This window comes from Carcharhinus amblyrhynchos, chromosome 9 (genome assembly GCF_965287045.1).
Source record: "Carcharhinus amblyrhynchos chromosome 9, sCarAmb.v2.hapA, whole genome shotgun sequence".
NCBI classification, from domain to species: Eukaryota; Metazoa; Chordata; class Chondrichthyes; order Carcharhiniformes; family Carcharhinidae; genus Carcharhinus; species Carcharhinus amblyrhynchos.
In genome coordinates, this window is record NC_137332.1 from 29,562,945 (window position 1) to 29,585,657 (window position 22,713).

The 22,713-nt window shown below is 42.2% G+C and overlaps 1 protein-coding gene across 2 annotated transcripts in view; it reads right to left on the reverse strand.

The window, feature by feature from the left end:
• Positions 1–22,123, reverse strand: part of elovl8b (ELOVL fatty acid elongase 8b) — a 47,501-nt gene extending 25,378 nt beyond the window's left edge. The window contains exons 1-3 of one of the 2 annotated variants that reach the window (XM_080195383.1): positions 22,058–22,123; positions 4,925–5,002; positions 3,794–3,981 (exon numbers count right to left, since the gene is read on the reverse strand). In XM_080195383.1, the coding sequence (XP_080051509.1) occupies positions 3,794–3,981; positions 4,925–4,982 (246 nt within the window). In that variant the 5' untranslated portion in view covers positions 4,983–5,002; positions 22,058–22,123. Of the gene's footprint in view, positions 1–3,793; positions 3,982–4,924; positions 5,003–20,873; positions 20,962–22,057 lie in introns of those variants that run through there. The other variant, XM_080195382.1, reaches the window with a different exon arrangement.
• Positions 22,124–22,713: the final 590 nt, after the last annotated feature.

Consider the following 22,713-nt stretch of genomic DNA (forward strand, 5'->3'; position numbering starts at 1 on the left):
TGTTTGTTTGGATAAAAGCTTCCTTGAGTGTCAATAGAATCACACCTGGAGTGAAACACCTTCTCCTCATACCAACGCCAAAATGAAAAAAAACTGAGTTTAGTAACATACCTAGATGTTACTGCTCAGGTACCCTAACAATTTTAACAGTCAAATCCCAGTCAACGCAGCTCTGAAGATTCCATGCATTTTGGTCACACTGACCGATTCAGATTATGGGTAATGTTTCTGTTTTGGACATAATCAGTAATTTGGGTAAAAGCTACGCTCAAGCTGTCCTGATTTGCCGAACTGATTTCATGGTTCAAGTTTCCACTCAAGTTCATTTGAATGATCACCTGTAGAGTTCTTTAAGGAACCTGCATAATAATTATTTGTTTTGACCCCCTGAAAAAATGTTGCGACACATCTGAAAGAGGAAACCTGGTGCCATTTTATTACCAAACTCCGTACATGAGGAGGAAGATAGAGAATATGATGAAACAAAACAAAAGAGGATGTATGGTGCATGGCAGCTGAATTCTTCAAAGGGAGACCAAGCCAAATAAAGTAAGTTGAGAGGGGAAGTGAAGAAATTAAGTCTGACAAAGACAGAATATATGAATAGAATGGCAGTTAACATAAAAGGGAACCAAAAGTATTCTACTAGAAAATAAGTTTTAAGCAGGTAGTAAAAAGGGTGGATACTATTAGAGACAAATAAGGCAGAAACACAGGCATAGCTGGAATGCAGCATATAATGAATACCTTTTAAAACAAATGATCATTAATTGAGCAGATGATGACGAATATTAGCACAATGGATATGGTAGACCTAATGGAAGGGATACATAGGATGTGCTGGAAAGGCTGACTATGCTGACAATGGTTGGTTCAATTGGCTTGTATCCTAGGTTGTTAAAGGAAGTGAGGGTACAGATTGCTGATGAGCTTGGCACAAACTTCCTTGGATACAGGGTAGGTGCCAGAGGATTAGAGTGTGACAAATGTAAAACCCTAATTCAACAAAAATGTGCAAAGTTATTGGTAGTACGTATCAGCTGATCATTTTAACATTAGTGATTGAAAAAACAGGCATGTGGTGAAATTTGAGTTAATTAAGGAGAGCCAGCATGGAACTGTAAAAGGCAGATGGTGCTTGATTAACCTAATAGATGTTTTTGAAGAAATAACAAGAGACATTCGATAAAAATAATGCAATGGATGTTGTTTTGTGAATTTTAAGAACAAAGTACCACACAATGCTGGTTAGCAAAATTAAGCCTTATGAAATAGAAGGGTCAGTGACCCTTGCAGCCCAAGGAAAAAATTTACTTCTAAGGACAGAAAACAGTGAGTCATGATAAATGTCAGATTGCGGGTTGATAGACAGTCATGTTTCCCAAGGATCAGTGCTACAACCATTGCTTTTATACATTAAAATGACTCAGATATTGGAACACGGATTAAAATTTCCACATACGCCAAAGATATCAAACCTGGTGGTTTGGCAAATAATGAGGTAATTCCAATTAATGGCAAAACAAAAGGACAAAAGGCAGCAAGGTGGCAGAGTGGTTGGCACTGCTGCCTCACAGCTCCAGGGACCTAGGTCGAGTCCGGCCTTGGGCGACTGTGCTGGTTAGGTGGATTGGCCATGCTAACTTACTCCTTTTGTGTCCAGAGGTGTGCAGGTTAGATGGATTATTTGTGGCAAACGTTAGGGGTTTCAGGATAGGGTGGGGGTGTCGGTGAGTCAGTGCAGACTCTTCTACACTGGAGGATTCCTTGATTCTATAAGAATGGGCAGATAAGTGGCAGGTGGTGGTGCATTTTGGTAGAAATGATAAGGAGGGAATGCAGATTTAGTGGCACTATTGTAGAGAATTTGCAGAGACAGAGTGGCATGGAAGTTCATATGCATCTAATTTGGACATGCTGACATAGTCATTAGCAAAGCTAACTTGTGTTTCATTAATGTATTCATTAATAATTGAATACAAAAGAAGGATTTTGAAGCTGAAAATTTGATAAGCTTTGGTTAGAGCGCAGCTACAATACTGGCCTGAGTTTCACTCCCAAGTTGGAAATTTTCCACTTGTTGCATATACCTGGAGATAAAGAATAACACCGCAAAAGTATTTTTATTTCGGGCATCCTTGGATGCAATTTAGAAGCAGCCACAGGCAGCCAAGTGCTGAGGTGAGCTGTTGGAAAAGTCCCTCTTCAGTTCTCTGGGACATTGTCCCATTTTCATTCTTTAAAATAAAATGCCTTCTAGCAGTCACCCATCACATTAAAGTGCAGGATTTTAGCAACACAGTTAGGCTAGAGAAGTAGGAGTTTTTCTCCCTGAAGATTTGATAATATTTTAACACGTTTAGTAAAGAAAGACTGTGAAAAGCAATCCCTACGAGCTGATCATACAAGGACGAGGAAACAAGGTCCTAGGCAAGAGATGCAGAAAATAACTTTTTATTCAGTAAGCGGTAATAACCCAAAACAAGCTGCCTACAGGCACAAGCAGAGACTGTGATTTCAAAAGGGAATTGGAGGGCACTTGAGGGAAATAAACTTGCAGAGCTGTGGGAATAGAGTTGACTAGATTGTTCTAAAGAGAGCAAGCAGGGACTTCTTGGGTCAAACGAACTCCCTCTGTATCATAATGACATTAACTGAAAATTGGTTTCATCACAAAAATAAGCATTTTAATAAACTCATCCTGCGAACATCCTGACTTTAAAATAACCAAAAAGTACTTCTAAAAACTCGATATGCACGATTTACTAATTTCATTGGCATATGCTAGTTCCTTACCAACTAAAATATATAATACTTAAAAATCTAAATGTAAGAAGACCTATTAGTGCCCCTGTGGCTAACAACAACTTAATATTAACAACCTTCACAAATAGCTGCAAATAAAGTTGAAGTTAATCAGTGGAAACTGTTGATCAATTCAGTTTGGTGAAATGACCAGTTTTATGCTGGGGTCAATATTCAGCATGAATCAAGAGATCCATTAGAGTGCTGAAGCAATTGGGCCCCAGACAAAACATTGCTTTACAGCTCCAGCTCTTTGTTCCCTTCTGGCAATTTCACAATCTTTATTTACATAAGAGGTTTGAACTGCTTGATATTGATACTTTAAAGGATGATAGACACTTTTATTGGCCCATAAGCAAAAACATTTTATGAATGAATGACTATTTAAAAAAAACTTTCAAAAAGGTTTCCTCATTCAGACTACGGTTCAAGACATCACCAAGATCCTATGAATCACAATGCTTTGAAAAGCTGCCCTGATTCCATGAAAATTGCCAAGGGCTTGGATAATGTCTTTTCCTGCAATGGAGCTGGCCAGGTCAACATGCAGGGTTTGCAACCCAAACCAGCCAATGCCCTTAGTCAACTCTGGTGAAATTCAGAAACCCAGGAATGGGGTCTGGTATCCCAGAATCAAGTTATGGCTACCATTCCCACTACTTCATGGAATCTCCTGACCATGTGAAAATGCAGTCCTTTATAGCTGTCTAAATCCTAGAACTCTTCCTAATAGCTCTGTTGTGGATTACCTGCAACAGCCTAGTCATTTGCATAGTCAGTAAGATAATTTTGTATAGTCAGCGAGATAAGGCAACATGTTGAGCGTTAGGTAGAATAAAAATGACGTGCCAAAGCTGAAGTGAAGTGGACCAGCCTTCAAGTTTAGTCACATCACAGTTTCACTTTCAGTAGCAAGCAGGTGGTGCCAAACATACCTGACACAAGAAAAATACTTTCAATTTTAACAATTGTGAGGAAACGCACATACCTCCCAAAAAATGTAAGCTGAAATGCCGACAAGGGCAAAATTGTAGACAAGGAGTACATATTTCAGATTGAATGGTTCACGACTGAGCATGTACTTTGGCCCATATTTGCAGATTAGAAGGTAGATTATGAAGGTAACAATAATGGGAATAGGCGAGTAAACCAGGAACCAGGGGTCAGTCCTCTTGTCTGAAAACATTTAAAAAGTGACAATTAAGTTCAAACATAAAATTTAATTTGCAAATACACATGATTTTGCAACCTATTTCCACCTTCCCCAGCTCCCTACATTACACATCATCTCGCATTGAAAAATGGATCTGAAGTATAGGTGAACAATTCTGAGAAGTATTTTTAAAACATGAAACTTAGCACTAGCAGAGTTTGTATAATCAATTTCACTTTTGAACAAATGTTGTCTATGACCACCACACAACCCTCACCACCACCAATCCTACACTGCTTCTGCCAAATCCAGGGATTCAATAAGATGCCAGAAATTGAGTCCAGACACATCTTTCAGAAATTCATGGACAAAAAAAAAGTAAAATTTATTAATTAGTCACAAATAGGCTTACATTAACATTGCAGTAAGGCGACTGTGAAAATCCCCTACTCACCACACTTTGGCACCTACTCCGATACACCGAGAGAGAATTTAGAAAGACCAACGCACCTAACCAGCATGTCTTTCGGACAGTGAGAGGAAACCAGAGCACCCAGGAGGAAACCCATGCAGACACAGGGAGACTCCGCACAGTGACCCAAACCTGGAATCAAACCCAGGTCTCTTGCACTGAGGCAGGAGTGCTTGCCACTGTGCCACTCTTATAATTATTGATGACAAAAAAAGCTCTTCAGCTCCCCATTGTGCTGAATAAAAAACAAACTCGCGCACTAAAGCCAAAAAATGGCTGAAGGTCTTTAATAACAAAAAAACTATTGAGATTTTAGGATAGGAAGCAATTAATTCCACTCATGTCACGTGTGCTCTGACAACTGAAAGATTGGAGCAATTACTGATGCCAAAAGAAGTGATTACAAATTGGGAAATATATGACCATTTTTTAACCTACCAATTATATCTATTTAATGCAGTAACAGATTAGGTTTTTATGAACACACTTCTTACCTCCATTTTCTACTGCCCAGTCATAAAAGTCTCTAATCTTTTCCCAGGTAGAAGCCATGACATTCACAATACTGAGTTCTGAAAAAAAAACAATTATGGCAACTTAATTGTCATGTGTTAACTGTGAAACTGCTTCCCTGTTTAGTTTTGTACCAATGGTCTTCATGAAAAAATGTCTATCGGAAATGATAAGCAGCTGATGCACAGTTATTTTTGTTGCAAAAATCACCCTATCGCTTTGAAACTGGCAACAAAAGGTGCACGTGTATTGGGCTCTTTTTTTTCCCCCTTTCTATTCCTCTCTTCCCCATTCCCAGGAACTCCACCCCATTGAATAAATTGCTTGGCTGACATCTATAGGACCGAACTGTAAGCCTGTGCTTAACTATGCTGGTGAAATGGGTTTAAAAGACACAGTGCACTGGAGCTATCAGCCATACCATTGGAGTGAAACATTCAGACATTATGTGAAGCTCCAAGACACTTAAATGACTTTTAAATAATTACAACATTCTGAAAGACTGAAATATTTGTTGTGCAATAGGTCATTCAGGATTACAATATGAAACTGACCAATCCTGCTTTCCACACTAACCTAATTTAAATCTCTCAGTTGTGGATAGATGGAAACAGTTATACGTAACTGTATTCAACCTCCACCAACATAACGGAAGGCCCAAACCAAGCCACCTTCCTTACTTACATCCCCCCGTCCCAAAGTTTCTACTTATGATTCATGTAAACATATATTCATCAATTACACTGACATGTTCAATTATACATCAATTATTAGCAAATGTATTTATCAACAAACCTGAGTTCCTGAGTCAAAAAACACATTTAGATTTTTTTATTAGAAGCAGAAACATTTGGTACCACTCCAAATACATCTACTTGTGTGGAACTCTATAATTAAAGCAGAACGCCTTAAAAATTATATTAACGTATGTATTAGTTCAAAATTTTGTTTATTAGTGTCACAAGTATGCTTACATTAACACTGCAAAGGAAGTTACAAATCCCCTGGTTGCCACACTCGAGCCTGTTCAGGTACATTGAAGGAGAATTTAGCATGGCCAATGCCTCTAATCAGGGCATCTATTGGACTGTGGGAAGAACCAGAGCACCTGGAGGAAACTGCACCAGGGAGAACTGCAGACTCCACACAGATAGTGAACCAAGCTGGGAATTGAACCCGTGTCCCTGGCACTGTGAGGCAGTAGTGCTAACCACTGTGCCACCATCCTGAATTTTGAGGAGTCAGCTATTCGGCCTCTTGAGTCAGCTCTGCAAACCTAAAGAAACTTTTAATGTACTGCAGTCCATTTTAAACACACAGGACTGCAACATAATATAAAATATTTTTATTACGTAACAGCTAATTCAGCTGTAAACCACTAGCAAAATCAGTCACTAGAACAAAAAGGGGCCACAATAGTTAATCCACTAACAAAGCTCTTTCAAGCACCAGGCTCATAATAGCAGCACAATGATTCTTTTATTGGACTTATTATGTAATTCTCTCAGGACAGGAGTGTCTTATAATCATAAAATCTGGACAGTTTGAGTAGCACTGCATTCAGGACAATTGCAAGTTGACGTTAGCTCTCTCTTCAAATAAGGCAGTTACCAGACCTGTGCAAACTGGTTCCATCCCATTACAGAAGTTCAAATCCAGCTATCAGTGCAACGCATAGCCGCACCCAACATGACCCAGCTCGGTAAAGTTCAGGGAGTTGCACCAATCCACACAACTTCCATTTTGATGGTTTCTCTAGTGCCCCAGTGACCCAAAGTTGACACAATTTTTAAGTTGTAGCCTATCCATCTTCAATGTGACTGCCATAGGCTTACACCATTATCAATCTTTATCTAATTAACATAACAGATTCTGTGAAATGCCTCAGGACCTTAATTCAGAAGCCAGGTGATAACAGCAGAAGCAGCCAGAGCAGCAGCACCATGGCTGGCTCTGTTGTTAAGCAGAGAGGAACAAAGAGCACTAGAACAATAGTTATAGGTGACTCAATAATTAGGGGTGCAGATAGGTGCTTCCGTGGACGTGAAAGAGACTCCAGGATGGTATTTTGCCTCCCTGGTGCCACGGTCCAGGATGTCTCTAAAAGGGCAGAAAGCATTCTGAAGGGAGAGGGTGAACAGTCAGAGGTTGTGGTACATATTGGTACTAACAACATAAGTAGAAAGAGTGATGCGGTCCTGCAGCAACAGTTTAGGGAGTTAAGTAGAAAGTTAAAAAGCAGGACCTCTAGGGTTGTAATCGCAAGGATTACTCCGTGTCACGTGCTAGTGAGGCTAGGAAGAGGAAGGTTGTACAGCTCAACACGTGACTAAACAGTTGGTATACAAAGAACAAAGAACAACCCAGCACAGGAAACAGGCCCTTCGGCCCAACAAGCCCACGCCGCCGCATCACCCTACACCTATTCTACCCTGCGTATCTACAAATAGAACCCCTGACTTAGCCAGATTCAGGGGAGAATAGTGTCAATTTGGTAAAACCAATCAGCCTAAGAGCACATCTTTGGGGTGTGGGAGGAAACCGGAGCGCCCGGAGGAAACCCACGCAACCACAGGGAGAATGCACAAACTCCCACAGACACAGGCCCAAATCCATGTATCTGCACAGCTAGCAGTGCTAGTCACCGAGCTGTTGCGGCGCCCGTCTACCGGTCCAGGATCAAGCACACACACCGACACGAAGTACTAGGCCACTCCCGGAACCTCCAGGAGCAGCCCACGCACAACCCCCGTGTGCATGCCCCTCGTTTGACAACGAGGTGGACCTCCACCTGCGGAGTGAAAAGACAAAAACGTTAATCACAAGCCTGCCTTTCCGGTGTCTCCCGAGGTTCTAACCCTTATTCAATAACCCCTACCATAACCCTCCATCCTCGTTTCACTCATGTGCCTATCTAACTGAACCTTAAACGAGTCCAACGTTCCCGCCTCCACCACCCTACTCGGTAGCGCGTTCCATACCCCCACTACTCTCTGCGTAAAGAACCTTCCTCTCATATCCAAATTATACCTCTCCCCCCTCACCCTTAAATAATGTCCTCTTGTATTCGTAACCAATCTAGGGAGCAGTCTCTCACTATTGACCCTGTCTATTCCCTTCAGTATCTTATATACCTCTATCATGTCACCCCTCAATCTCCGTCTTTCCAAAGAGAACAGTCCCAGTTTCTCCAACCTTTCCTCGTAACCCAACCCCTCCATGCCAGGCAACATCCTGGTAAACCTCCTCTGCACCCTTTCCAGAGCCTCCACGTCCTTCCGGTAGTAAGGTGACCAGAACTGGACGCAGTACTCCAAATGCGGTCTAACCAACGTTCTATACAACTGAAGCATTAGACGGCAGCTTTTAAACTCTATACCTCTTCCTATAAAGGCTAGCATTCCATAAGCCTTCCTGACAACATTCTCCACTTGTGTCACAACCTTCATGGATTTGTGAACCTGCACTCCCAGGTCCCTCTGTGTTTCTATACTCCTAATTTGTCTACCTTTAATCACATAGCTCCTCTCTACATTATTCCTTCCAAAATGCATCACCTCGCATTTGTCAGGATTAAATTCCATCTGCCACCTATCTGCCCAATGCACCAACCTATCTATATCCTGTTGTATCACCTGACAATCCACTTCGGTACCCGCCAACCCTGCCATCTTGGTGTCATCAGCAAACTTGCTGATCACACCACCTACGCTCTCTTCCAAGTCATTTATGTAGACTACAAAGAGGAGAGGTCCCAGTACCGAGCCCTGCGGCACACCACTGGTCACTGGCCTCCAGCTGGACAAAGTCCCCTCCACAACTACCCTCTGTCTCCTATTGCCCAGCCAGTTCTCAATCCACCTAGCTACCTGACCCCGTATCCCATGCGCCTTAACCTTTTCTACCAGCCTACCATGAGGGACTTTGTCAAACGCCTTACTGAAATCCATATAGATGGATTTCAGTAGGGAGGGTTTCAGATATTTGGACCATTGGGATCTCTTCCGGGGCAGGTGGGACCTGTACAAGGATGGGTTGCATCTAAACTGGAGGGCATAAATATTCTGACCAGGAGATTTGTTAGTGTCACACAGGAGGATTTAAACTAGTTTGGCGGGGGGGGGGTGGGAACCAAAGCTAAGGTGAGTTAACTGAAGGAGAACCAGAGAGTAGGGGCAGTAAAACTCAGAGGAAGAGCAGTCAGGGTGTGGTTGCTAATCAAAATGGACTGAAGTGCATTTGTTTCAACGCGAGAAGTCTAACAGATGAGACAGATGAATTTAGAGCTTGGACTAGTACTTGAACTAATGTTGTTGCTATCATAAAGACTTGGTTAAGGGAAGAACAGGTTTGCAGTTTAACGTCCCAGGATACTGATAATTCAGGTGGGATAGAGGGGTGGTGAAAGGGGTGGGGGAGTTGCATTAAAGAGAATATCGCAGCTGTACAGCAAGACGACACCTCGGAGGGCTTATGCAGCAAGGCAAAATGGGTAGAGCTCAGGAATAGGAAAGGTGTAGTCACAATGTTGGGGGTTTACTGTAGACTGCCTAATTGCCATTGGGAGATAGAGGGACAGATACATAAGCAGATTCTGGCATGGTGCAAAAGTAACAGGATTGCTACAGTGGGAGATTTTAACTTCCCCTATATTGACTGGGACTCACTCAGTGCCGGGGTGAGGATGGGGCAGAGTTTGTAAGGAGCATTCAGGAGGGTTTCTTGAAACAGTATGCATCTAACCCAACTAGGGAAGGGCAATACTGGACCTAGTATTGGGGAATGAGCCCAGCCAGGTGGTTGATGTTTCAATTGGGGAGCAATTCAGCAAGCTTTAAGGTACCAATGGATAAAAATAAGTGTAGTTCTCAAGTTAAGGTGCTAAATTGCAGGAAGGCTAATTAGAACAACATTAGGCAGGAACTGAAGAATGTAGACTGGGGGCAGATGTTTGTGGCAAATCAACATCTGGCATGTAGGAGGCCTTCAAGTGTAAGTTGATAGGGATTCAGAGCTGGCACATTCCTGTAAGGATGAAGGATAAGTATGGAGGGCAAGTTTTGGGAACCTTGGATAATGAGTGATATTGCGAGCCTAGTCAAAGAGAAAAAGGAACCATTGGTCAAGGCTAGGAACTCACAAAGCAAGTGTGGCATACAAGCAAGTAGAAAGAAACTTAGGCAAGGAGTAAGGAAGGCTAAAAGGAGTCCATGAAAAATCATTGGCCAGCAGGATTAAGAAAAATCGCAAGGCTTTTAATACATATATAAAAGGAGCAAGAGGGTAGCCAGGGAGAGGATGGGCCCACTCAAGGACAGGGGAGGGAACCTATGTGTGGAGCCAGAGGAAATGGGCGAGGTATTAAGTGAATACTTTGCATCAGTATTCACCAAAGAGAACGACTTGGTGGACGATGAGTCTGGGAAAGGGTGTGTAGACAGTTTGAGTCATGTTGAGATCAAAAAGAAAGCAGTATTAGGATTCTTGAGAAACATTAAGGTAGACATGTCCCCAGGGCCTGATGGGATATGAGGGGCAAGGGAGAAAATTGCTGGGGCTTTGAGAGAAATCTCTGTATCCTCACTGGGATCTCTACCCAGAGGACTGGAGAATAGCCAATGTTGTTCCTTTGTTTAAGAAGGGTAGCAAGAATAATCCAGATAATTACAGGTCAATGGGCCTTATTTCAGTGGCACAGAAATTATTGGAAAGGATTCTTCTGGACAGGATTTACTTGCACATGGAAATAAGTGGACATATTAGAGAGAGGCAACATGATTTTGTGAAGGCGAAGTCATATCTCATTAACTTGATCGAGTTTTTCCAAGGAAGTGACGAAGATGATTGAAGCAGGTAAGGCACTGGATGTTGTCTACATGGACTTCAGTATGGTCTTTGACAAGGTCCCTCATGGAAGACTGGTGCAGGTGGTGAAGTCGCGTGGGATCAGAGATAAGTTGGCAAGATGATACAGAACTGGCTCGGTCATGGAAGACAGAGGGTAGCGGTGGAAGGGTGCATTTCTGAACGGAGGGCTGTGACAAGTGGTGTTCCTCAGGGATCAGTGCTGGGACCTTTGTTGTTTGTAAGATACAGAAATGATTTGGAGGAAAATTTAACTGGTTTGATTAGTAAGCTTGCGGATGACACAAAGGTTGGAGGGTTTGTAGATAGCGATGAAGACCATCAAAGGATACAGCAAGATACAGATTGGTTGGAGACTTGGATAAAGAGATGGCAGATGGTGTTTAATCAGGACAAATGTGAGGTCATGCATTTTGGAAGGTCTATTACAAATAGGAAATATACAGCAAATGGCAGAACCCTTAAGATTATTTAAGGTAGAGGGATCTGGGTGTACAGGTACACAGGTCACTGAAAGTGGCAACACAGGTGGAGAAGGTAGTCAAGAAGACATACGGCATGCTTGCCTTCATTGGCTGGGGCACTGAGTTTAAAAATTGGCAAGTCATGTTGCAGCTTTAAAGAACCTTTGTTAGGCTGCACTTGGAATATAGTTTCAATTCTGGTCGCCACACTCCCAGAAGGATGTGGAAGCTTTGGAGAGGGTACAGAAAAGATTTACCAGGATGTTGCCGAGCATGGATGGCATTAGCTATAAAGGAGAGATTGGAGAAACTTGGTTTGTTCTCACTGGAACAACGGAGATTGAGGGGCGGCCTGATAAAAGTCTACAAGATTATGAGACGCATGGACAGAGTGGATAGTCAGAAGCTTTTTCCCAGGGTGGAAGGGTCATGTACTGGGGGCATAGGTTTAAGGTGCGAGTGGCAAGCTTTAAAGGAGATGTACGAGGCAGATTTTCTTTTTACACAGTGGGGTGGGTGCCTGGAACTTGCTGCCAGGGGAGGTAGTGGAAGCAGATACGACAGTGACTTTTAAGGGGCGTCTTGACAAATACATGTCCTGACTAGGGTGGGATTAGAAGAATATGGTCCCCGGAAGGGTAGGAGGTTTGGTGCAGATGGGCAGCATGGTTGGTGCAGGCTTGGAGGGCTGAAGGGCCTGTTCCTGGGCTGTAATTTTCTTTGTTCTATTCATACTGAAAAGAGAATATACACTTTTCATCTAATTTTTAGCCTCACTTCCAAATATAAAGCCTAATCGGTTAGTATTGGCTGGATGCATTATTATGAAGCAGAAAAAGTCAAAACCAATTAAATATTCAGTTCACAATTGATGGGAAGAGCCTACAAGTATTTGATTTTAGTTCCTCACTAAATGAAATCAATATTGAAAGTCTACATGTCACTGCAAAGAAATTAAATACTTGGCAGCCAAAGTTCTCTCCTGCTATGTGCTGTTGATTTTGGCACAATAGGTTGAATCAGGCACTCCTTCATGGGTTACAAGCAGATCACAATAACTTGTCACAATAACTTGTTTCAATCACTCGTTTGAATGTCACACTATTACATACACTATTAAGTGTTAACAAACTCAAATACTTACCACCTTGGAGCTTGCAGGTCAGGAACTCCAGTTCCCGATGAAACTAGGGCCTCCTGCAGCTGGGAAATGACCACAATTCAGGTTTTTCCACATTTTCAGGCAGAGGCTGGCCCTGCACTTCTGCGCAATAGCAAGAGGAACAGCAGAAAAATGCAGGTCAGATGACCTGATATGAGGCAGGTGGGGGGAAAATCAGGGAGAAGATCCCAGACCAAGGGCGGGGGCAGAAGATTTCAAAAAGGTAGTCCCAGGTAAGGGAAGAAGATAAGGGTCAGAATTTAAAGGAAGGAGCCAAGTAATAGGCGATACATTCAAGAAAGAGCTGCAGAGAGCAGACTTTAAACAAAATGGGCATGAGAGCAGTCATGAAAGATCGGAGAAGGTGACTTTGTGCTGCAGGCCATTAGGATAAAGGTACCCCATTGGAGCGATAGTAATCTGTTTGGCATGACTTGAAGATGTGAAATTGTGATTGGAAAGTGAAGCTTGAGTGCAGTCTGAGATCCAGAGGAAAAGCATCCCAGGAGACAAGATTGAAACCTAGCAAAGCAGATCACTGTTGAATATGTTTGAGTGGGAGTGACTTTTGGAGACAATTCCAAGCAAAATTTTCAAATGTGGTGATTAAAAAAGACAACGTTTTAGTGAGATTAGTTGGCACACAATCTGACAAACATCTGGGTAGAGTATTCAGACATTTATGGAATTGGTTATGGTTTTGTTTTGCCATCTGTTGTGTAGTTTTTTTTTAATTCATTCATGGACATGGGAGTCACTGGCTGACTCTTAAAAGCCCATCCCTGAGGGCATTTAAGAGTCTTCCATATTGCTGTAGATCTGCAGTTACATGTAGGCCAGACCAGGTAAGGATGGCAGATTTCCTTCCCTAAAGGACATTAGTGAAGCCAATGTGTTTTTCCAACAATTAGCAATTCCAGAATTTTGTTTATTGAATTCAAATTTCACCATCTGGCATGGAGGGATTCGAACCCAGGTCTCCCAAGCAGTACCCTGGGCCTTTGGATTGTTTTGTCCCATGACAATACGATTACGTTATTGCCTCTCCTGAAGTGTGGTGTATCCAACCACAGTTTGCCTGTGAATTCACGTGTACCTTATCCTCTAACATTCAGGGTAAGTGTAAGATACTGTAAATTGTTTTACCTTTTTGAACTTGTATGGTGGTAAAGTTTATATTTATTTGCCCTAACTGGATCTCTTATCCTTCCCCCATCCAAAATATCGAATGGTGCAAAAATCATAGCAGTAAAACACAAATAAATTTACATTACATTAAAAATGTATTTTAAGGACAAAGTTACAAAACCATCCCTTAGTGGAGGGCCCAAGATCTCATTGTAAAAGAACAATGCATGGCACAACAGCTTGCTGGCAAGTCCAGAAATAAAATTAGCCTGTTGACAGGCACACTTCTTCCTCACTATATTTGTGGCTTTGAAACACAGAACAATTTCTAGGCAAGCAAATCTTTGGCATTTTCAATGATTGGTAATTCCCACTGTCAACTGCTATAAAACAAAATAATCTGGCTACTTATGTTCTGCATCTGGAAACCTTTGGACATCACCCTTCTGTCACCGGAAGTGGACTTCACGACACCAGCTCGCCCAACAATGGGTACTCCTGAATTTCTGGCTGCTGCTTCTACGTCTCACTTACTGTTAGGCAGCAATGCAGCATGCATAACTCAGGGAAGCTACTAAGACAGTCAAATGCTTCAAAAACAGCCAACAAGAATGCTGCTAAAACAATAAAATTACATGAAGCGCTAACTTTTAATCTTCAATAAAAGATAGAGAAAACGATACTGAGCTTTTTAGTAACTTAACCTAACACTTCCATCTTTGGCTCAGTATCAATTTTATCCAAATCTCCTTCTGTGAAGTACCTTAGGACATTTTCCTATTTTGAAGGCACAAATATATGCATGCATTTGTTTTTATAATTGATAAACACAAAATGCTACAATTCCTGATGAAACCTTTTTTGACAATAAAGCAAAGTTTCCCCTCTCAACTATTAACAAAAGGAGACAGCTCTACAAAAAGACTTTAAACTGTCCACAGCCTTTCTATTGGCACTACAACAGTTTCAACAAGTAGGAAGAGGAAGAAGCACACAGAAACAATGGACAGGTCAAGTTATACAACTTGGAAACAAAGCAGTTCTCATAAGGCACAGTTGGTTTCAGACGAGGACGAAGCAGGAAGTTTGCTTGGAGAAATCAAGAAAATTCCATTTTGCTCAGAAATAAGTTTAGCAGTTGTAAAGCCACATCAATCTAGTGGCAAGTGCTCAAGGTACAAGAAGTACTCATTCAAGCAGCTAATAAAAAAGGAATTATGTAGCAGCAGTTTGAATAAAGCACAAATAATACAGAAAAATGGAAACATGGCAGCTAATTTCCATACAGCGGGGTCCCACCAATAGCAACGTAATAATAATCAGGTAATCTTTTTGGGGTGTTGATTAAGGGACAAACATGGCCATGACAATGCAGATGACTGACTCCCTTGTTTTCCTTCAAAATAGTGTCATGGGATCTTTTATGCCCACCTGACAGGGCATGCATGGTCTCAGTTTAACACTACATCTGAAAAACTAACTGAAATAAGGTCTGACTATAAACTTTAGGTGAATCCTTAATTTTAAAGCCATTCCTCAACTTCATATCATAAGTAGATCATCATTCCCTAAACACTGTACTAATAATGCCACACAACCAACCAGGAATTTGTTTCTGATGAGAAACTATTGAATCAAATTACTATTGGACAATATTACAATATCTGTTAAATCAAACAGCAGCAATGGAAAAAGCAGTTGATTTGTGTTCTTTTCCTCGCTGCTAAAAACATTTTGATTACACAAGCGCATAAAAATCACCCTGCCAACTGCATGAAGAATTACCATCCTCTTTTGCATTCATTGTTAGTGAGAGTACACAGAGGGTTGATTTATGAAACCCTTTGCTGAATCGGGCTAAATTAATATGCAGGAGCAACTATTTTCACAAGTCAATTAATTGATCCAAATCAGAAATTCCACATTCTCCAGATTTAACACAAAAAAGCCTCACTTTCAAACGGTATTCTGAATACATCTCAGAATTACTATTACTCCAGACTTGAGTGTGGGGCAACCACTGAAATTAACTCATCTTCTATAGTACCTGTAAAGGAGGAAAAGTCTCAATGTCCTTCAAAGTGGAGCAATCCTGGAAAAGTTAGGAAATGACCAAAAACAGGGCTGTGGGTGGGATTTGAGACGGCTTTTAAAAGCAAGGAGGAGCAAAAAGGCAGAAGGCAATTTTGATCTCGCTGTCCCAAACAGGATATTAAATTATTGGAGAAGCTATAGAAAAAGGACTGCACAGTTGATCCTTGACTGCAAGGGAAATAACACGAAAGAAATTAAAGATTGACGATTATTTCCTGTTTGAAAAAGAAAAGGCTGAGAAGACAGCTGATACAATTTGTGCAAACAATTATATCCAAAGTTAGCACTTCTGGCAAATGCAGAATTTCAGTGCAAAAGAACTATCTACAAATGAAAAACAATAAGTTAAATCAGAAATGCTGGAGAAGCTTTTTCCTCAATTAAAATAGCACGTGGAACAGATTACTCACACACATTACTCAAACATGGCCTACATCCCTGCTTTTGGTCATTTCCTAATTTTTCCAGGACAGCTCTGCTTTTGTCTCCTTACTTTGAAGGACCTTGAGACTTTTTCTCCTTTACAGGTACTACAGAAGATAAATTAATTTTGGTGGTTGCCTCACACTCAAATCCGGAATAATAGTAATTCTCAGATTTATTCAGAACACCGTTTGAAATAGAGGCTTTTTAATGTGATATCTGGAGAAAGTGGAATTTCTGTTTTGGATCAGTTAATTGACATGTGAAAATATTTGTTCCTGCATATAAATTGTGGTTAAACAAGAAATCATAATGAGTCTAAAAGGAATCAGAGTAGGTTCACATTAACAAATGAGATTCATGGTTATTAAAATTGCACCAAGGGAATACTATGACTAGGTAGGCTAAAATGACTGCAATTTGTCTTCTGCAAGTGTAATGCTACCACTATATTTTAATGATGGTTTCAGCTACATTTCTTTGATGGCAAATACCCTTTTGAAATTTATCTATCTAGATGTTAAATCTATGAACCTGATTCAAAAGACAACAAAATCTTATACAGACCATCTAACAGCTATGTGATAATTATATTGACATAGCACTCCACAATGATCTCAGAAAGGTTACTGAAACCCAGTTAGCATTTCTGCCTTTCCTCAGTTACAAATTATTTACCAATAAAATTGTTATCCTGGTACATATCCAATTAATCTCGTGTCAATTCAACCTTTGAGACTAGGCCTCTTCCACCCATGACCTGCCTTTTTATAAGTAAAATCATCAATTCAACTTCCTTGAATGGAGGTTGACATTCTACTTCCTGGACAATCAAGATTTCTTTGCTCACCCTAAATGAGCAATATTCATGACAATAGTGCCAAACTGCTTTTCAAAAACAAATGTTTGGAACTACATGTATAGCCAACATGATATCAACTTTCCATCAGTACATATTCAACTTTCCCATATACATTTTTGTATCAACATATTAAGAAATGCAAATACTTACTTTAAATTTAAATTTGCAATCAATGTCAGGAACTAGGGCATTCTGTACATGCACCAATCAAGAAGGAGCCACACATGTGCAGTAAGTTTTTTTTTGAAACATGCTTCAGGCTGGGAACTGGCCCCACACAGAAAAAAAAATTAAGTGAAATGGCACAAAAGTGCAGATCAGGTGACCTGAACCAGACTACAGCGCAGTGCAGTGTTTCTCCCAGGGAGCAAGTCATGAGAGGGGGCAGGGAGAAGGTCCCAACATAGGGGATGGAACAGAAAGAGGACCCAGAAGAAAGTCTCAAGCAGGAACAACAACAGGGATTAGAAAGAGTTCCCCAAGGAAGTTTCAGGTAAGGGACTACGAGCAGGATTAGAAAGAGGTCCCTTAAGTAAAATTAGGATTAAGGAGCAGTGAAAAAGGCTCCAATTTAAAGACAGAGCAGCAAGGAGCAGACTTCAACCAAAGTGGGCTTGAAAGAAGCACAGAGGATCCAAAGAGGCAGCCCACAGTGCTCAGTGCTGTAGGCCTGAAGGATAAAAGGTACCCTTTTGGAACTGTGGTGTTCTGCTTGGCGTGGCCAAAGAACTAAAAATGTGCTTGGAAGGCAAAGCTTGAGTACACTTAGAGATCTAGGGTAAAGGATTCTCAGAACACAAGATTGAAACCCTGGGGGTGATTCCTTGTTGAAACCCACGTAGACACTGGGAGAATGTGCAAACTCCACACAGACAATTACACAAACTGGAAATCAACTGAAGTCCCTGGAGCTGTGAGGCAGCAGTGCTAACCACTGTGTCACCACGCCATCCAGAAGGAGGCCATTTGGCATATCAAGCCTGCACCAACAGCAACTCCACTCAGGCCTTATCCCCATAAGCCCACATATTTACCCTACCTGTACCCCTGTCACTAAGGATCAATTGATCATGGCCAATCCATCTAATCCACACACCTTCAGACCGTGGGAGGAAACGGGAGCACCCGGAGGAAACCTACGCAGAACGCGGAGAACGTGTAAACTCCATACAGATAGTGACCCGAGGCCGGCATCGAACCTGGGTCCCTAGCGCTGTGAGGCAGCAGTGCTAAGCACTGTGCCATTGTGCCACTGTATCTGGTATAATAGTTCATTTTTACTTCTTATATTTTATTATGTGTTAAACGTCCATCAGCAAGCTCATGTGAATTTGTTCAACAACTTTCCTCCATGGTTTAAAAAAGAGGATCCATCAACAGTATCATTAAGAGTGACAACCGCACAGTCCTCAAGGAGATGAAGTCCCACCTTCACATTGAGAATAACCTCCATCGTGTTGTGCGGCACTATCAATGTGCTAAATGGGACAGACTGCAAACAGATCTAGCATCTCAAGACTGGGCATCTATGAGGTGCTGTGGGCCATCAAGAACAGCAAAACTGTACTCCGGCACAATCTGCAACCTCATGGCCTGGCATATTCCCCTCTCAACCATTACCATCAAGCCAGGGGATCAACTCTAGTTCAATGGACAATGTAGGAAAGCATGCCAGGAGCAGCACCAGGCACACCTAAAAATGAGGTGTCAATCTGGTGAAGCTACCAAACAGCATAGACAGCAAGTGATAAACAGAGCTAAGTGATTCCATAAACAGATCCAGGCTCTGCAGTCCTGCCACATCTAATCATGAATGATGCTGGACAATTAAACAACTCACTGGAGGAAGAGGTTCCACAAGTATCCCCACCCTCAATGATGGAGGAACCTAGCACATCTGTGCAAACAACATGGCTGAAGCATTCGCACCAATCATCAGCCAGAAGTGCCGAGCGGATGATCCATTTCAGCCTCCTCCAGTGGTCTCCAGCACTTCAGGTGCCAGTCTCCAGCCAATTCAGTTCACTCCACATGGTATCAAGAAATGTTTAGAGGCACAGATACTGCAAAGGCAATGGGTCCTGATAACATTCCAGCAATAGCACTGAAGACTTGTGCTCCAGAACTTACTGCTCCCTTTGCCAAGCTCTTCCAGTAGTTATAACACTACCCGACAATGTGGAAAATTGTCCAGATATATGTCCTGTACACAGAAAGCAGGACAAATCCAACCCAACCCAACCAAATTCTACCCCATCAGTCTACTCTTGATCATAAATAAAGTAATGGGACGGGTCATCAGTGCTATCAAGCAGCACCTGCTGAGTAACACCAAGTTTGGGTTTCACCAGGGTCACTCAGCTCCTGACCTCATTACAGCTTTGGTCTAAACATGGCCAAAAGAGTTGAGGGAGAGGTGAGGTGAGGTGAGAGTGACAGCCCTTGAGATTAAGGCCGTATTCAAACAAGTGTGGCATCAAGGAGCCCTAGTGAAAGTGGAATCAATAGGTGTTAGAGGGTGCAAACTCTTTGCTGGTTGGAGTCATACCTGGCACATAAGAAGATTGTTGTGGTTGTGGAGGGTCAGTCATTTCAGCTCCAGGACATCCCTCAGGATAGTGTCCTAGGTCCAACCATCTTCAGCTGTTTCATCCATGAACTTCCCTCTGTCATGAGTGGGGATGTTCGCCAATGATTGTGCAATGTTCAGCATGATTTGCGAATCCTCAGATACTGAAGCAGTCCACGTACACACGCAACGAGATGTGGACAATATCCAGGCTTGGTTAAGTGGCAAGTAACATTCACACCACACAAATGCCAGGCAATGCCCATCAAAGAGACACTCTAACCACTGTCCCTTGACTTTAAACTGAATCCCCCATACCCTTGGGGTTACCATTGACAAGAAACTCAATTGGACTTGCTACATAAACACAGTGGCTACAAAGGCAGGTCAAAGGCTAGGAATACTATGAGTGATGAGTAACTCATCACTCCCCAGAGGCTGTCCACCATCTACAAGGCACAAGTCAGGAGTGTGATGCAATACTCCCCAGTTGCCTGGATGGATACAGTTCCAACAACACTCAAGAAGCTTGACACCATTCAGGACAAAGCAACCCACTTGACTGACACATCCACAAATATCCACTCCCTCCACCATCCTGCTCAGCAGTAGCAGTAGGTACGACCTACAAGGTGCACTGCATAAATTTATCAAGATCTTTAGACAACACCTTAAGGGCAGAGATATTTGGGAGCATCACCACCTGCAAGTTCCTCTCCAAGCCACTTACCATTCTGACTTGTAAATATATTAACGTTCCTTTGCAGTCACCGTATCAAAATCCTGAAATTTCCTCCCTAAAGGCATTGTGGGTCAACCCACAGCACATGGAGTGCAATGTTTCAAGAAGGCAGCTCACCACCATGTTCTCAAGAGCAACTAGGGATGGGCAATAAATGCTGGCCAGCTAACGATGCCCATGTCCCTTGACTGAATTTTTAAAAATCTGACTTGCCCAGTGTCAGCTAGGATCGTAACAATGTACCAATAATGTAATGAGATAATGATTATGCTCACAGAAAGCAATCAATGGAATTATCTTAAGTAAGTAATGCATCTTTCACTGCACTTAGAATAATAGAATACTGACAGTGCAGAAAGTGCCATTTGGCCATCAAGTCTTTCCTGACTCTTTGACAGAGTATCTTACCCAGGCCCACTCCCCTGCCCTATCTCTGTAACTCCACACAATTACCATGGCTAATCCACCTACACATCTTGGGACACTAAAGGGGCAATCCAGCATGGCCAATCCACCTAACACTTCAAGAATACATCTTTGTAAATTGGTAGCTTGTCACTTTTATTCAGAATTAACAGGACTCCGATGTGTTCATTAGCACAACCCCACAATTGTTCTCACCTGACTGGTCCATCTTACAGAACCAAGCAGATTGTCATCTAACCAGAATTGGCAAGTAGCTATTGTACAAACTAAACTACCTCTGCAACTGGGGGGTGCAGAGGCAGAAGAATAGCTATCCGATTATGTTTTTTTCTGTTTGGACCCTCCCTGTTCGATTTTTCTGTTTTTTTGTCCTGAAACAAACTCATTGTCTTCGAGTTGAAAGCACAAAACGCAGGCATCAATTTTCTTTTCGTAGAAACCTTTCAGCTCACAACAATCTTAGTATCTCCATTCTTTCCAACTCCTTTGATGAGTCAAGCGTCTTTAAAAAAAAAGTCCCGGAGAGCCGAATATAGTACGGACCTCCTCGGCGTGAGCTTGCTGGACTTTTGGATACCCTTTCTTTCCAGTTCCCTGTGCGTTTGTAATCTCCAAACCTGCACGTTTTTCTCTCTCTTCTGCCCTCTTTCTCAGTAAGTTAGATAGCGTTCCGAAGTTGTGGTGTGAAAAAAGCGGCAAGAGGGATGACTAGTTCTTCCTTTACTGCTAATTCGTGCGCTAGAACGGTTTTAAACACGCCTGGCACTTGCAGGGCAGGGCAGGACTGCTGCAATGGAACCTGTACTCAACAGGAAACGACCCCAAAACTGCCCCAGTCTAGGCCTGCATCGATCTCAATGCAGTGACTGCTGTCAGAGGGGGGATGGAGGGCGAATAAAAATAAACTTAATTTGGAATTTTATAACGTTAGCACCAGCAACCCGGTTAAAAGTTAGTTTTATTAACGCGGGAGATAATCTGAAGTACATATTCCCAAACCCTCAAAAATAAAAGTTTTGTCAATATAATAACTTTTTCTTAAAAGCCTTAACTTGGGATAAAGGCCGGTTTCATAAAGTTAACACCGCTAACTCGGTTAAAAGTTAGTTTTACTAGCGCGGGAGACAACCTGATGCACATATTTCCAAACCCTCCAAAATAAGGTTTTGTCAATAGGGAAAAACTTTTTTTTTCAAATTGCATTCGTTCCCCAAGAAAAGTCTACTTTTCTTAAGTGCATCCTATGCACATTCAACAAGTGATGTAATCAATAACGGGCAATGCCACGCCTGGATAAGAGGACAAAAGGCGTTCTCCAGTCACACTGGGACATCTTGGTGCGGACGGGGGGGGGGGGGTTCGCCAAGCCCCGCACTTACCTGACCGCCGCGAGTCCCGCCAGGTGATGCCCCTGCGTGCGCGAGTGAAGACAGCGAGAGAGAGAGAGAGAGAAAGGCGCTCCGGGAAGTGAGCTAATAGCAGCAGCCTTACCCCCTCTCTCTCTCGCACAGTCAGACAACCGCGTCAGCCTCCTCCCCTGTCTGCTGCGCATGCCTGACACATCCTCTTCACAACGCTAGAGCCACTCTTGTCAAGTAGTTTTCGTCACACAGATTGAAGAACTGTGAGTTTTTTTTTGGGGGGGGGGTTGAGAATTAATGTATTCCCTTCCCCAGTTAGAGTAATACACAATCCAGAAATGTCAAAATATGTTTGCACATCCATTTTCCAGTCAGCTCCAACTATACATATATATAAAAGATGAGAGGCCACTCAACATCGAGTTGTGTAGTCCCCAACAGGTTTATTTGAAATCAAAAGCTTTGAATTGCTACTCCTTCCTTAGATGAAGTGGAGACAGGTGTCCTGTGCAGGGACAGAATATACAGGCGGACTGATGATAGCCTTCCGAAATATATATTTATTAGTGTCACAAGTAGGTTTACATCAATACTGCAATGAAGTTACTGTGAAAATCCCCTGGTTGCCACACTCCAGTGCCTGTTCAGGTACACGAAGGGAGAATTTAGCATGG